At 39.9% G+C, this 16,867-nt stretch overlaps 1 protein-coding gene across 3 annotated transcripts in view; it reads right to left on the bottom strand.

The window, feature by feature from the left end:
• Positions 1 to 16,867, bottom strand: part of myo1g (myosin IG) — an 82,524-nt gene that overhangs the window by 43,127 nt on the left and 22,530 nt on the right. For all 3 annotated transcript variants that reach the window (XM_041809926.1, XM_041809927.1, XM_041809928.1), the window contains 5 exons: positions 11,110 to 11,184; positions 10,798 to 10,930; positions 5,095 to 5,261; positions 2,533 to 2,740; positions 1,721 to 1,944 (listed from right to left, as the gene is read on the bottom strand). In XM_041809926.1, the coding sequence (XP_041665860.1) occupies positions 1,721 to 1,944; positions 2,533 to 2,740; positions 5,095 to 5,261; positions 10,798 to 10,930; positions 11,110 to 11,184 (807 nt within the window). The remainder of the gene's footprint in view (positions 1 to 1,720; positions 1,945 to 2,532; positions 2,741 to 5,094; positions 5,262 to 10,797; positions 10,931 to 11,109; positions 11,185 to 16,867) is intronic.

The following is a 16,867-nucleotide window of genomic DNA, read 5'->3' as shown; positions in this document are numbered from 1 at the left end:
GAGCTATTTCAAAGCAAAACAGCTAGATAAGAGAAATAATGTAACTCTGATTTCTTTGTTATGAAAATGGATCTCCATTAAAGAGTCACAGTAAGACTAGTGACAGGGGTTAAGAGCTGATGAGGCTCTGTCCAAAGGAGAATTACTGGCAGTCAGACAAGAAATGACAAAGAATCCAGCTAAAGTTATCTGCACTGAATCCAGGAAGCCGGAAACTAAAACCCGATACTCTGAAATGCATTTAATGAGGGAACTGTGATGTTAAACTGGCCTTAACCTTTTTTAGTGTTCCAATGATGCTGTAAAATACAAATTTAACATGTTTTTGTCCTTACATTTTCAGACTCACTTCTATCTCTGCACAATTCCTGTTTTTCTTCCATTCAAAAGCCGGATCAAAAAGCCTTTTTGAACTGGCCACCTTAACAACAGGGGACTCCGCGGGTGCAACAACCCACCAGAGAAACTTGTGCACAGTGCACTTTAAAACACATTTAGGTGCATGTAAAACTATTAATTTTAAATTATTATTTTTCATATACACAAACATATTGTATTTCATACATTGTATGAAATTTTACATGATGTATAATGCAATATTATATTCAATAATTATGTCAATAAATAATGTCTTTATTTTCAGTCATTTTCCACCAGATTTAATTTATCAAATTTTATCTTTTTATCACTTTTTTTCTGATTACAGCAGGATGAATATTATTTGTATGAATGAGCAATATAATCCCATGCTTAATTTTAACTTAGTGTAGATCAAGACAGCTGACTGCTTAATATCAAATAGTTAAATCAGCCTGTCTGGGTTTAATTTCACCACATCCTCTGTTGCACTGCATATTTCTAACTTGGCAAGCAAAATGTAATCTATAATAATATATAGGCCTCCTCTGATGTCTACATGATACATCATATCAGATGTCTGTGGGCACAGCCCAGCAGTTTCATGACCTTATACATGCAAGGATTAAAAATCTGCACAAGCTTCCACCTTCCAAGGACATGGCATTCACTAAATTAAGAACACAAGTGTGACCAATCCTGCAGTCAAAAACACTTCATGAATCGGCCAGTCTGCTTCGAAGACAATAGCTGAATGAACATAGCAACTACGCAACCAGCGCCCCCTCTCAACCCATCTAATAAAATGAGCAGCTTTAACCACTGCTTCTGTCTTTATTTTCCTCCCTCTCATTTTGTCTCTTGTTTATTAAGAGAAAAGAGCAGCAGCTCCCTCTGTCATGAGTTTAATCTGAGCTGTATCAGACAACCTTAGCAGAAGGCTTTTATGTTGACCCAAAACCAAAGCAACTTTAATGGAACAGTTTGTCATATTGTTTGTTGGTGAATGAGTGTCAGTATACTGGTGGATTGTGTGGATCATGTTGGGCTCTTAGTTCATCTATTTTTTGTGTCTTCAGGTCAGATGTGAGCAGAGATGACCGCACCAAAGATATGCACTTTGTTATTGTTGTGATCTTGTATCAACTATGTAGTAATAATTCATCCTCTCTTGCATGGTCTTGTTTGCTTTCATAGGCCATGAAGAGGCAATTCAGTTGGTTTCATTACCATCTATAAACTTCTCCAGGAGGTTTCAGTCATTTTCTGACAATTTGTGAAAACAAGAACATGTTTAAATATAAACAAAAATTTACTGAGGATTGATATTTGATTTTGTGAATTTCCATTTGTGTGGACTGACCTACGATGCAGCATGACTGTGATCTGGTGAAACCGGGACAGAGCTGCAGGCGGGATCGGCCACTGCACGCTTTTTCCATAGTCGGCCATGGTTCGCACATTAGCAAACCTCCGCTCCACTTCCCAGAAATGAGCTTTCACCTTGTAGCGCTTGTAGCAGCCCATAATGGCGTAAATAGCCCTCATTCTTCTGCACCTCATACGAGCCAAAGCCCCACGCCACACCTGTGGGTTTCAGGAAAAGAGGGACTTGTTAAGAGAGGAATCAGGATGAGCTGCAGACAAACTTCGTTCCAGTTATAGACCCAGACTTCTCTGCAGAGTCATCAAAGTAGGTCAGGAAAAAGAGGAAGGAGAGGGGTGTTTCATTGAGCTAGAGAGGTAATTGACTTTAATGTGACTGTGCTCGGGATCTCATTAATTATCCCAATTATTGTTACAGGAAATTAAAATTCAGCTGGCAGATGAATTTCAGTCAAACATAACCAGAAGCCACATATTCATGAGGCTGAGGCAAACTGCAATCTCCTCTTTGAAGCCCAGAGGCCTGAGTCTGTAAGTGGAGGAGATAACGTTGTTCATGATTAACTGTGAACACATGATCCCAGCTCCCCATGACATTAAATCAGGTCTCTGTGTCGACTAATCAGTCTGTCAGATCGATACATTCTTATCAAAATCCAAGCACAGCTTCAGAAAACTGCCTTTGAGATCTGACATTTAAGATTTCAGAGCATGTTTGAGGCGGTGTAAGAATACTAAAAGCAGTGAAATCATCTACATTACAGTCACACTCATCCTGATGTGTCTGACCTTCTGCAGGAAAAGCACCAGGATCGGGATGAGGGCTGCTCTTTCCTGCTCCAGATTGTAGAGAGACTGCGGTGTTCGGACAAACAGCTTGGTGTGTCCGTACGCCACGTCGTCCTGGAAGCCATGCTGGGTGACGATAGCCTCCACGGCTTCCCTGTCTGACGCCATCAGGTGGTTCGGCCAGGTGTACTCACATGTCATTTTATACCTGTAACATGATAGAGGAGAAGAGGAAATCAGGTCTAACAGTGATAAAGTGATATCAGTGATCCATTAACTAACCCATGGAATAACTGGAAGATGATAGTGTCTTTTTCTTTGTTTCTCCTCTTTCCTGAAACTTTAAAGTCTGTTTTAAGGACTGATGTTCTAGGTCTGAACTACATTCACATCTGTATCGATATCAGTATAATTAAAAATTAATTTTTCAAATATCAGCAACATTGTGCATCCCTACAACATACACAACTTAAAGTTATTCTGATCAAACTAACACACATGTAACAATGAGGATAGTAAGAGAACAACAACAGCATCTTTTGTAACATATTATGGAGAAACTTTTTTTTTCGGATCAACAAGTTAAAAAGAATACAGGGGAGACTCTTTAGAGTTTTCAGCTGGTTTCTACGCTATCATAAAACTTTAACTTTGAGAAAAAACAAAATAAGAAAATAACACGCACAAAACAGAAGCCTTAACCCTTGTAACAAGACACTTTACATGTACTCACTGTCTACAGAGGACTACAATAATATTCAGAATTAAATAAAGAATAATATTCTTTCAATCATCACACAGTTATTTTTGATCAGTCATTTTTACAATAATCTTGGCCCACTCTGAGCATCCTGTAGGCGGCATTTATTGTTCACTTCCAGGAAATCTGCATACAATGTTCCTCTTCTAGTATACATTATCAAATAAGAGCTGTAATCATTAAAGACCAGTTACATGAACAAAAGACAGAAGATGATATAACATCATCAAAAGATTCAGAGAATCTCGAGAAATGTCTGTGCGCCATGGCAGAGGATGCTCATAATCTTCAGGAACACTTCCAGAAATCATTGTTTATCAACCCAATTAACTGTCATCCACAAATCAAAGTTCAAGCTGTATCATGCAAAAAAAGAATCTGAATGTGAACATAATCCAGAAACACATCTGTCTTCTCAGGGCCAACCCTCATTTAAAATGGACTAAGGCAAAATGGAAAACTGTTCTGTGGTCAGATGGATCAAAATTTGAAATTCTTTTTGAAAATCATGGATGCCATGTTCTGCAGATTAAGAGGAGTGGGACCATCCAGCTTGTTATCAGTGTACAGTTCAAAAGCCTGCATCTCTGATGGTATGAGGGTGCATTAGTGCCTATGGCATGGGCGGCTTATGCATCTGGAGAGGAACTTTCAGTGCTGAAAAGTGTAGAGGTTTTAAGTCAATATATGCTCCCATCCAGACATCTCTTTCAGGGACGACCTTGCATATTTCAACAAGACAATGCTAAACCATATACCGCATTCATCACAACAGCATGGCTTCACAGTAGAAGAGTCAAAACATTTGGTGCATGGCCCTGTCCCTACTTTTATGAGATGTGTTGCTGACATCACATTCAAAATCAGCTTATATTTTTCATTACATGGTTAAATGTCTCATTTTCAACATCTGATATGTTGATTATGCTCCACTGTAGATAAAATATGGGTTTATGAGATTTGCAAATAGTTCCACTCTGTTTTTATTTACATTTTACACAGTGTCCTACCTTTTTTGGCATTGAGGTTGCAAATAGGTTTCCATGTAAGGGTTACTATGATGCTATTTTATCATGAAGTATTTAATTTTCATTATGAAAAGGACACTAGGGAGGAACTTGATTGCATTTACAGTAGCTAAAAGAGCTGAATGTGAAAACAACCAAACACAGACACAGAGAGAGAGAGCAAAGGGATGTCAGCTGGGTTGTAGGTCTTGTGCATCATGGGGAGACAAATGACTCATAAAGCTCCCATGATGCAGTATGAGTCATCAACTTTCTTTCTTTTGTTTTCCAGGTAATGACAAAATCTGTCAAGGGCTGGCATATAGTTGAGTATGGGAACAAGACGAGTGTTAAAAATAGAAAAACAAAGCATCATTTCTGTCATCATGGGAGCAACAAGGAAGTGGATGTTTAACAAGCAGGAAAATCTTAATGAAAAAAATGTATCAGGGTCTGACAAGAAATTAAGTTCCTAGATTTTTTGGATTTGGATCCATGTAAGGTACTCTAAGCATAACAAGTGGACTAAATCATTTAATTTAAAACAAAGCATTTTCCTTTAGACAACACTGTTAAACTGGGAACGCAAACATGGAAACTGACATTAAGTGGGATAACTCTAATGTCATCATAGCAGCACCTGCTCGACTTCTGGGAAAGTTTGGTACATCTCCCACTCCAGGTGTTACACTGAACTCCTGAAGAAGTACAGACTGAGACTTCTTCTCAGTTTCTCACAGAGGAGGTAAAACACAGAGGAGGTCTTGCACCATAAAGCACATTGTGTTCTCTTACCGCTGCAGGAAGCGGATGTATGGCTGCCTGTAGGCAAAGCCCGCCCTGCGCACCATCACGTTCTCCAACAGGCCCAGGTAGGCCACCTGGTGCTGGCAGCGAGCGTCGTCAAACAACACAGGAGACTTCATCTCGTTGGGTTTTATGCATCGCACATAGTACGGCTCCTGAAAGACAAAAGAAAGAAGGTTATTCTTCAGATGAGTTTTCAGTGTGCTGTTGGGCAACAAAGCGTCAGATAACAGAAGAAGAAAAAAAAAATGTCGTCATTCACAGTAAAGTATTCTGCTGCTTTTCCTAGCAGGGATCATCAAGATAAACATAGTTAGATTACTGTAAGTAGCTTGTGAATCAATTCACAGCAGAAATGCCCAGTAATGGAGAAAAACTGAAAGTATGGATGCAATGAAATACCTCTGAATGTGGCTGCAATCACAACTTTATCACAAACACGGAGTTACATAATTCCAACATTTCACTGCTTCAGTGTTTGAATGATCAGAGTATTGGTTTTACACAGTGCAGATGGTCGTCAAAGGGGTCTTAAAAGTAGCAAAAATGGGTTGTAGTGGCAAAAATGTGTTACATTTTGAAAACAAAAGGGCAGGAAAAAGTGATGTAAAATGGTCCGAAGTGCAAAAAAGAAATAATTGGTGGCAAATTAAGTGGCAAAACTGGGCGAGAAAAAGAAGTTAAATGGGATCTTAAACGTAGCAAAATTGGGGAAGAGTAGAGTTTGGCAATTAATCGAAAATTAGATTAAATTGAATATGGCCTGCTGCAATTTTCAAATCGCAGAAGTTGCAATATTTCTTTTACCTGAAACTTGAGTCAAAATACCGGTTTAAATTTTTTTTTTTTTTTTTTTTTTTTTTTTTGCAGCAGTGGTGTTATACATAATATATCATGCAAACAATCAAGACATATTTAGTCAACAAAACTTCCTTTATTTTGTATATTTTCTGATTAAATATGAGGATGACATAAAAATGATCATTCCATTCAATACAACAAATTCTATCCAATTTGCAATTTGAGTAAAATCATAACAATGATGGAGCAGACCAGGCGTTTATTTGGGACCAGGCGTCTATTTGGAACAGGCGTTTAATTCCTTTTTCACAAAAATCTTGCTTAGCAAAAACTGGAAACATATGGTAAATTTAACCAAAGTGTTTATTTACACCAGTATGAATATCACTTTTACATTTTTGAGACAAGATTACAGTACCATAGTTATACTTTTGTCTTCTTCTGTCAACTCAGCACTCTCTAAACACTTTAAACACTGGTAAGGAACTAAACAAACACAAAGTTGACGACAGACTGTTTAAAGTTAATGTCGTACTTTTTACTTTTTCGCTGCACCAGGGCATGGCGCTGCTATCTCACTTGAGAAAACCAGCAAGGGACAGGGGTGCCCCAGCCAATGAGGAGGCTAGTACTCGCAGACAATCAGGCTCAGGTCAGAGGGAGCATTCCTATTGGCTGCTGTAGCTTCCGTATCTCAGCTCAGTGAGAAGTTGATTCAATGGCAGAATTACGGCGGTGTTTGGTCCTGTGTAGAATTTGTTCATGATGAGATGAAGTATTTTCTTGTCTGTGAGTCGAACATTGAATTCAGTGGAAAAGCAGTGCAAAATCACTCCATGAGCGCTTTGCCACCATTCAATTCAATTCAGCGGACATTCTCAGGTACGTAAAGAGAGGGGTGGAGCTACAGAGCTCAAACAGGGAGAAGAACAGGAAGGGAGGGAGAGTTGGTAGTTGATCGTATACGGTTCTCATCTCAGTCACATATCGAAGCTTTAAATAAATTACACCCGGCATTTATTTGGAACATGCGTTTACTTGTCAAAATGTACTGCCACACCCGGCAGTTAATTGGGACCCGGCGATTATTTGGTATTTTACAGTAGTCAAATGTTATCTTAGAAGTAACAAAATTGGGCTAGAGTGGAAAAAATGTGTTATAAGTGGCAGAAAGGGGCAGAGAAAATTTGATTTAAAAGGGTTTAAAATGTGGCAAAAATGGGCAAAGAGTGCACAAAATAAATGGAAAGTGTCAAATACAGTGGCAAAAATGGGAGGGGGGGAGTGGTTAGAAGGGGAAAAAGAGAGCAGCCCAGGTAAATAAATTCAACATCCAAACCCACACCTTGTCAGGAGCCCAGCCAATCAGAGGGCTGGCCTGTAGTGTACATCACTAATTTTTGCTTATTTTCTTGATAGTTTTAACCCCTGCTGTGGTCATCACTGTGCAAGCGAATAAAGAGCACTGAAGTTTAAAGCAGCAACCAACAAGCAACATGACAGGCAAAGTCAGTTCACTTACCTTAATCAAACGGTTACATTTTTACTGCTGCTACAGTTAGCAGCTGTGCCTGAATCCGCGTCTACTTATTTACGGCACATTTAACAGCATATTACAATTTTAAAGCCAACAAAGCCTTCATTGTGGATGTTCGACTGGACGTCTGCACTATAACAAGAATCTCTAATGGACATGATATCTTCTCTCTGATCAGAGATCGCTGTGTTTCACTGTATTTCACTCTCTTTTCATAAAAGATGAACAAGATAAAACTGAGTTAGCACTTCCTGAGAATATTCCTCCACTGTCATTCATCACATCTATGATGCATGGCCATGTGTGCCCCCAATTTCAACTCAGCTCAGCAGAGATTATAAAAGGATTCAGGTAGTGGGGGGTTGGGAGCAAATGAGAAGGGCAGACTGGGCACAGGTGGAGGGAAAACATCCGCTCTTTCAACGTGACATGGAAGGGAAAAAAATTTACCAGGGGAGTTTCCTTTAATTTTACCTCAGCCACACCGAGACGAGATGTTACAACAACCTGACAGCAGGCCATCCCAAAATAACAGCAGGAAATGTCAGACTTCAGACAGTGAGATGAGGCCAGGGGAGGTGAGCAGAACATTTTGTGGTCCACCAAACCTCCCCCCTCACCACCCACCCACCCACCTAGCAAGCTCCACATGCTGGAAAACAGGATGAGGACAAGAAACCCACAAAGTCTGCTAGACCAGAAAGAGCACACTGCTATCTATACGTGTTCCTCCTGGACGGTGGCAGACTGCTTCTCACTGCATATTTTAGGTCATGCATGGTGACAAACATCGCCTGAAAAGAGACATAGTACAGACACATTTCAGCCTCAGAATATCCTGTGACTCAAAAAAAGGCGTTACATGAGCCAGAACAGCCCAGACTGGTGCAGACTGTCCTCCTGAGGATGACAGCAGCGTGAAGGTGTCAGTGTCACTTTACACTTCCAATAACATGGATCACAAAAATCATGATGTTTCTGACTAAAGATGGACATTAATAGTGCTCTACCAGGCTGATGTGCAGAAATTACTTAAACAACAGAAAACTAATTAACATGATATAAAAAATTTGCTTTCACACAACAAACAAAACAAAAAATCATTCATAAATATTCCAAAAAAAAAAAAACAACCACAAATTGTGTAGCTAATCACAAAGAATGGTATCTAATTTCTTTTTCAGTTTACAAAAGAAAGCAACTGTGAAATCCAGTCATGACTTTCTCAGCAGAACTTAAAGAAAAGTGATTTCTGATGTTGTCTTGCTGTTATGAGTACAGTTGGGTATCCTTCTGGGTTTTTTCCAATATGGTAAATCAATACTTTTAAAACAGTACTGGTACCTAAATGATGGGTACCTTCAGTAGGGAAAAGAATACAATAATGGTCAATGGCACTAAAATTACTTTTATAACTGCAAAGGCATTTGAATTGTAAAATATACTTTGAACAAATTCATACAACTGATTAATAAAACCTTATCCAACTCCAATAAATAAATAAGTTGTAAGTTGTTTTAACGAAGTACTCCACCCACTACTCTCCTCCTTATTTTTGAACTTTTTCAACTACTTATTTATCAATACTGCTTTGTACTATTTTTGAATCTTCTTAAGTAAATCAAATCATAAAGTTAAATACATTAATGATACATGATGATATGTTGCCTGTGTGGATACACACTTCAATTCCCCCCTTGCACAAATCAGCCCCCCCCAAACTAAAAAGTCTAGGTACACCCCTGCTCTGACCTAAAGAACACATAATATATGTGTCAGGTTAGTAATTAGCTGCAGGACAGAGAAGTATGTTGATGGGATACAGCGGTAAATTGTGATCAAGGTAGAAGTCATACAACTTTTTATTTCCCCTTTAACAATCTGATCCACAGAGATGCTGCTACGTATGTCTCTGTCTGCTTTCATATCGTTTAAAAAATTTCATGCTGAGACTGAAAATGTTCAGAAATAAACTTACAAAGGACAAGAGGTAGCGCTTAAAGTTCCTGCCTTGTCTGATCATTTATATCGTTTCTGCCCAGATGAGTTGCTAATAGAGTGTGCAGCGCGCCACGCTCTCGTTCAGTTTAGGCCACTGGTTTTCAAACTTTTTTCACCCAAGGCACAGCTAAGATTAAACCAAATCTTAAGACACACCATATCTACATTGGTGTTTTAAAAAATGTGTTTTGCCATGTAAATTAAAGGCAATTTCATTACAAAAAACCTAAAATGTGCCTTGGATTGCTTTTTGAAGGACAGTTCCAGTTTTTTAGTTAGTTTTTTACTACAAGTTTTTGGATTAAACCCATTCTTTTCACTCCTGCAACCACCCCTTCAACAGATGAACTGAGTAAATCAAGCCCAAAGTTTCCAAAGAGCCCCTGTATATGAACAGAGACCTAGCAGCACTTCTTCTTTTTTGTCTTCAAGAACCCCATATCTATGTCCATGATTCTTTAATTATTGTTATAGTATCTTCAGTCACAGCTATAGTAATGATGCAGTGTTACACAAATTCCCAAGGCGCACATAGACTAGCCTCAAGGCACACTGCCACATCGTTTGAGAACCACTAATTTAGGCCATCGCTGATTCATGACCTCTCCCTCCCTCTGCTATGATTATAAACATATAAATCCATGCAAATCATCAAAGGATGGATTTTTCTTAAACAGAATCAAAATGATCAGCAAGGCACCAAAATCTGTAGGCACCGGTGCCAAGTTGGTACTAAATTTCGGTACTTATCCCTAGGTTTGAGAGCAATACTGTCTTAGCTTAAGTAATAAAATAATAAATAAAAATACTAGGGTTCAGAAATTTTAATCATTCATTTAGATGAAATAACTACCAAGTACATTTAGCTGAATTAGTGTTTTTACACAACAAAACAAAAAAATAGCTAAAACTCATCAAGTCATTTGAGGCAACCTGCCTTGTCAGTTCAGTCTTACTGAAAAACTTTACCAAGAGAACTGACGTTGTCTTGAATATTAGCTAGCCAGTAGAGAGCTGTACACCATTACCTAAAACAAAAAACTAAATTGGGTAAGATTTCTGTCATTCCAATCATTCATGAAATTAAGATACAGTTAAAAACCTGCACTCAGAAAACTAGCTCAAATTATGTCGACCAATCCAAGCCCATTTTAACCCTCACAATCTTTCAGAAAACCCTCCAATCTGGCAACACTGTTCAAAAGCTTAGGCAACATTCAGACTTAAATTGATAACAGCTAAGTTTATCAACATAACAACATCAACAAGCTCAGCAGAACTCCGTCACTGTTGCTTGATCTGACTTTAAGGAGACAGAAAGAAAAAGCTAATGTCCAGTTAAAACCACTGACCTTGCAGGCTAGTTTATCCACCAGGGCCACGATGGAGTTCTTGAAGAGGGTGGCTGCAGTTAGAGGCCTCTTGGTGACCTCGGTGATGCTCAGCTGACCATCTGGCCACATCTCCTTCAGGACTGGGTTGGCACTTGAACAGAGAGAGGAGGGAGTGAGAAAAGAGGAAAAATAAGCAATGAAAAGGCATAATTAAGTAGGCTGGCAGAGAAATGAAATGCAAACAGGGTGAGGATGAAACTTATTTCATGACTAAACCTACTTATCAAACTGTCCAAACTATTCAAACTGTTTAAAGTGTGTGTTTGTCACCTGTTGTACATGAGGCGCTTGAAATCTTGGAAAAGCATGTCCTTGTTTTTATCCAAAAATCCCTCCACAGAGTATCTGTAACAGAGAGACAGAGTGGGATAATGTGAAGTTAAGAGTGAGCAAAAAATGTTGAAAGGAGAGAAGAGCGGTGGAGAAGGAAATGAGTGTCAGAGAAAGTCAAGACGTCAAATTAACATTAAAGTCAGAAAGTTGCAAAGTTTAAATATCTGTCACTAAAAGGGTCACTTCCATTTCTGTAACAGACTCCAATGTCTTTCTAAAATGATTCACAGTCCTCAGGCCAGAGGATTAGAACAACAGTCAGGCCGCTTAGTCAACTAACAAATTAGGGACACGGTCAAATTCCCCCCACGGCTCACGTTTTGGAGAAATTAAATGTCTCCACACTGAGCGGCCAGCATTTATTAGTATGGCTCGCTTGGTTTCGGAGAGGCATCAGTGGGAGGTCACGGGCGCTCTGTGAGGCTCGGTTACATAAGCCGTCCAGCTCCGGGGTAAGAGCCTGCTGTGGTGTAAGTGTTGCCTCAAATAAACCTCTGCCTCTCCTGACTCCCTCATAATGTAAGAACAACCTGCACAGTGTGGATTGCTCAGCTTAGAAATGCATTAAAAAGCCCACTTAATACTGAAGTTTGATCAGGTAAATGTACTTAAAATGTCAAAGCAAACGTCCTCACTGCACAGACAAAGGACTCTGAGCAAAACCGTGCTGTTCACCACATTACCGAGCGATTACACTTGATTATCCTGGAAAAAGGTGCATATGGAGCCTGTTGGGACTGTTGAAGCACTTTTGAGGAGTAAGATAGTCCATTAGAGTGACTCCTTATTTAGTGGTCTAGCTCCCTTCAGAGACAAACTTTAATTTCTCTCAGTGCCCGGCAAGGTCGTGGCACTGATACTGCTGAATATGATCCATGATCTGCTCCAACACCAGAGACTTGAACAGTCAAGCTTTGAACCTAAGGGGTCTACGATAGCGTTCATCCTGGCACTTACGGTCCTCACTTAGCACTTTTGGGAATTCAGTAGAGGGTTGCTTGCAGCCTATGTTGACTTACGCAAGGCGCTCAACTCTGTAAATGGAGATGCCCTTTGGAGGATTCTGGAGCTTCACGGGATCCCACATTTGCTCATGCAGCTGATGTCTGCCCTATATTCTGGTTCAGAGAGTGCTGTAAAGTAGGGATGGGCGTTTGGAAGAAACCTGCTAACTCAAGCATCTATAATGTTAATGATCAATTAATTGATTAATCGTTATATATGTGTAACATCTCCCTTTATAACAAAAACAGGTAACTAATGAATGTGTTTCTCAATGATTTATTTATTTTCACCTTTTGAAAGCCTAGGGCTCTTAAACATAAACAAGGCATGGTCCCATTCACAATGTCATGACGGTAGATATTGTTGTGCAGTGCAGAGTAAGACGTGTTTAGTCTCTTTATTAAATGCCAACATCAGATCCACTAAATTCCCCATGATCAACCAAATTCTTAACGACAAATTAATCAATCACCGATTAACTGTTCCCATCCCTACTGTAAAGTGTGGTGGCTCCACCTCTGACTTCATCCCTGTTGATTCTGGGGGGAGGCAAGGGTGCCTCTTAGCCCCTACACTCTTCAGTACCTGTATAAACAAGATAATCGGATGGGTAACAGGGGCAACAAACTGTGGGTTGTCATTTAGACTTATGTCTTTGTGGGGGCTTTTAACTTGCTGAGAGAGGAGGCTGTAACGTTGGGAATGCACGTTTCCTGGGACAAAACAAAGATTCAGGCATTTGGGGATGCCCTGGATGATGACATTGAATTTTTATCCATGATAGGTGAGACGGTGGAAGTTGTAGAGCAGTTGATCTACCTTGGCAGCAAAACTCATTGATCCACTTACTGCGAGGCTGAGATAAACCACAGATTTGGACTCGCTCAGGGGGTGATGGGTTTGCTGAGTAAGACAGTGTGGCGTAACTGGCATCTGAGCATGTGGATAAAAGTCAGAGTCTTTCAGTCCTTGGTTCTCTTGGTTTTTCTATACACTTGCGAGGCCTGGCCATTGACTGATGGCCACAGGCACCGACTAGACTCCTTTTTGTCCACTTCTCCTCAGCGCATCTTTGGGTATGGTTAGCAAGTGTGTCTAATGCTGATGTGCTCAGGAGAGTGGGGATGGGAAAAGTCAGCTGCCTGATACAGGAACAGTAGCTGTGCTTTTACAGGCATCTAGAGTGCTTTCCCAGGCCTGATTCAGCTCACAGCATACTGGGTGCCCAGGACCCTGTGAGCTGGTCCAAATGCAGGTGGTGACTGCCTACATTGTGGAGGGGGCAGCTGGGAGGGTACCTGGAGAGATACATGGGCCTGGCACAGGTCTGGAGGATGGCCATCAGGAAGCCAGAGCAGTACAGGACCAAGGTTGAAGCAGCAATGTGCCGAACCAGCATATGTGCCCATACCTGACCTAACCCCTCCATGAGATCTGGATGGAAATATGGAAATATATACTTCCCAACTCATGAGAAATTCAAGGCTGATTAATTTGTCTGTAAATTTATTTCCATCTAAGTTATGACGAAACTGAGCTAGTAAAGCATTTTTGGGATTTTATGTGCTTATTGCGCAATAACTTGAGAATAGATCACAAACTGAGTGACTTGAAATGATACATGGTCTTTTCCAGTTGCAGTGGTGTGAACTGGTAGGCCTGTCACAAGCAGTTGGGATTTTATTCAAATCTTGCTGTAATCTTTGGTCTGAACTGGTCTTTAGATGTAGAAAAGCTCTTTTTAAAAAAGAAGAGCCTGATCCCTGCTGCCAAAGCTGCCCTGAACAAAGACATCTCTGAGCAGGGTAGAGTGTAAGCATTGATTTTGTTTGCTTTCTGTTATGGGTTTGTGTATCTGCTGTCTCTTGATTTGTCTGTTAGGTGAATAAGGTACTAAAAAAAGAAATTCCCCTTGGGCACAATAAAGCCTACATTTATATCATATCCTGAGTTACTTTGCAATCCTTGCCCCTGTCTAACATCCAATCCAAATGACGTCTAGTTCAACATAATACTGGGAATTTTGCATGACATATGACAGAGTAGGCAGCACTAATCATTTTTAAGTGAACCCTTTTTTAAATAGCAAATTCAGTATGCTTAACTTGAATCAGAGTCATCTCTGATGTTAAAAACAATGCCTCAGCTGTTCTATAAATGAAACCATGTGAGAAGTTTAAAGAGTAAATTCTTTTCTGGTTTCATAAGTAGCATCTCATTTAAGATGTACCTGAAAATAAGATTAAAAAATATGGTTATATAATCCTGTCTTTAACTGAAAAGCAACTAAAGTTGTCAGAAAAGGGGCAAAACATTTTTTTTCCCCTTTAAACATAGTTGAGTACATATTTTAAGCACAGTACACTACCTCAAAAACCTGAATAAAACCTTCCACCACTGCGGTAGCTCACACTCTTTTCCCAATGAGACATCTCCCCGTGTCCCTCCCTCTCCAACAAAAACGCAAACAAAAACAAAGCCACAAACATGCAGCGTGTCACATGTCATCTGCATGGCCCTGTTTGTGTCCCGGCTGTCACATCTGCAGGCAAAGAAGCAGAGGCTAGCTTTGACAGATGTGTCCCCTTGGCTCATGGGCATAAAAAAACCCACCTGACCAGATCCTGGAAAAGCTCAGCAAGGAGAGAGACCAAGTGTGAAATGGACAGAGAGAGAGCGGTCAGGACACACAACAACAAGCCACAACAGTCATTCACAAGGACAGGACAGGACAGGACAGGAGGGTGCTGGGACAGGAGAGGGCATGCTGAGATAAAGACAGCAGCTCTCCAGAGACACAAAGATGATGAAGAGGAAAGTATATTTAAGTATGAAGGTCAAGGCTGGAGCAAGGACAGGGCTGTTTAATACAAGGTTAAAAGGAATGCACACAGTGAGAGAGCCAGGCAACAGTATAAAGTTATGCAGTAAGAGTATGATGTATCTTACGGCTGCTCAAAGTGCTGCATGTGCAAGCTGAAATACAACAGGGAATTAAAAAGCGGATGACAAAGAAAAGCAGGTAAGGGTTGTAGAACAAAAGTAGAAAAAAAGAAAGAGGATGAGGAAAGAGACGTAGGAGGAGGTGGAGGAGGGAGCGAAGTAGGTCAAAGCTTGTGATAGTAGCGGCTCGGTGAGGCGAGGGTATATTTAGCCAGAGTGAGGATCGACTCGGATGAGGTAGGATGTGACAGTGGGGATGATGGGGGGTCAGCGTCAGCAGGAAGTAATATACGAGGGGTGACAGCTCAGCTGGAGAGACCCAGACGAGGCTCAGAAGCTAACTGAGGCAGGGTGACAGAGACACGCACAGCCATCTGTCACTACCTCTGCAGGTCTGTCACACATGCTCTTATCCAGCCCGTCATGTTAACGCTGCCAGAGGTGCAACCCACTACTGCAACTAACGTTATTCTAATCCTTGACTGATCTTTTGGTTGTTTTCTCCATAATTAGGTCTATAACATGTTAGAAGAAGGTGAAAAATATCCATCAGTGTTCTCCACAGCAAAAGATAACATCCTAAAATCTTTGTCCTGTCCAAATCTTTTCATTCAGTAAAGTGCAAGAAAGGAGGAAATAACTGAAACAATTACAATAGATGGAATCAGGTCATTTTGATCTCTTCTATTTAAAGGGTTCCAACATTCTTTTAGAAATCAAATTTAAGATTTTCAAGGCCCTTTTTTAGACCTGAACTGAGAAAAATGAATACCACTTTATGCAGAGTAAACAGTCAAAAATGAAAGGCATGAGATTTCTCAGTACGCTGGAGCAGGGCTGAATTTTCTGATTTAATGAACTATTTATGAAATGTCAAATGATAAAGGCCAAAAGAAATCTTTTATAAACGCCAAAATTAGATGATTTCTGGTACATTTAATGCCTCAATTCTATCAATATACAGCATATCGATATTTTTCATACCAAATTTAGCAGATCTGCTGAGTTGATACTGAATACTACTGATAGACAGCAGAATAACACTTTTTGCTAGGGAAGACCTGTTAAAATAATTTGTTAAAATGTTTTCAGTAGCTCACCAAGGGATTCACAGACTGTGCACAAAAAAATCCAGCAACAACAAATGCACCTTTAAAGTTTCCTCTAACATCATAAGATCACACTGTAAACTATACCAAAACAAAACCTATTGCTACAAACCTATAAACTTTACGATTCTGACAGATTACTTCCACTTCATCACCTTCTGATTTAAAAGCAGCAACAACGACAACTGATACTGAAATTCCAGAAAGAGATCGGACCACATCTTCTGTTAAAAACATTGTTTGATAACCCGTTAGCTATCAGGACACTGCTAACACTAGTTCAGTCACTTCCTAAGACATTATTTACATTAAATAATCATAGCTTTAATTGAGACATACTCTACTTTCCTCCTAAGCTTGACAGGATTGGTCTGACAGGTTGGAGATTTCTGTTGCTACTAAAACTAATTCCATTCTAAAATCTTTCAAACATTTTTGGAGTATTATTTTCAAAGATAGGCTTAACTTGTGAAGGAGTACTTTGCCAATACAAGTTAGTGTGATGTGTTTTTTTTACTTTTATTCAGCTTTAGGATTTGAAAACATCCCCCTGTACTAAGTGTTCAAAATGGGAGGGCAGTAAAGGAGAAAGAAGTGTAATGGTTGACTGTGTGAGCTATCTGGAGCTTCAGAGAAGG

This window comes from Cheilinus undulatus, linkage group 16 (assembly GCF_018320785.1).
Source record: "Cheilinus undulatus linkage group 16, ASM1832078v1, whole genome shotgun sequence".
Lineage (NCBI taxonomy): Eukaryota > Metazoa > Chordata > Actinopteri > Labriformes > Labridae > Cheilinus > Cheilinus undulatus.
Note: the sequence above shows the minus strand (reverse complement) of the source record. Positions and strands in the feature narration are given on the sequence as shown.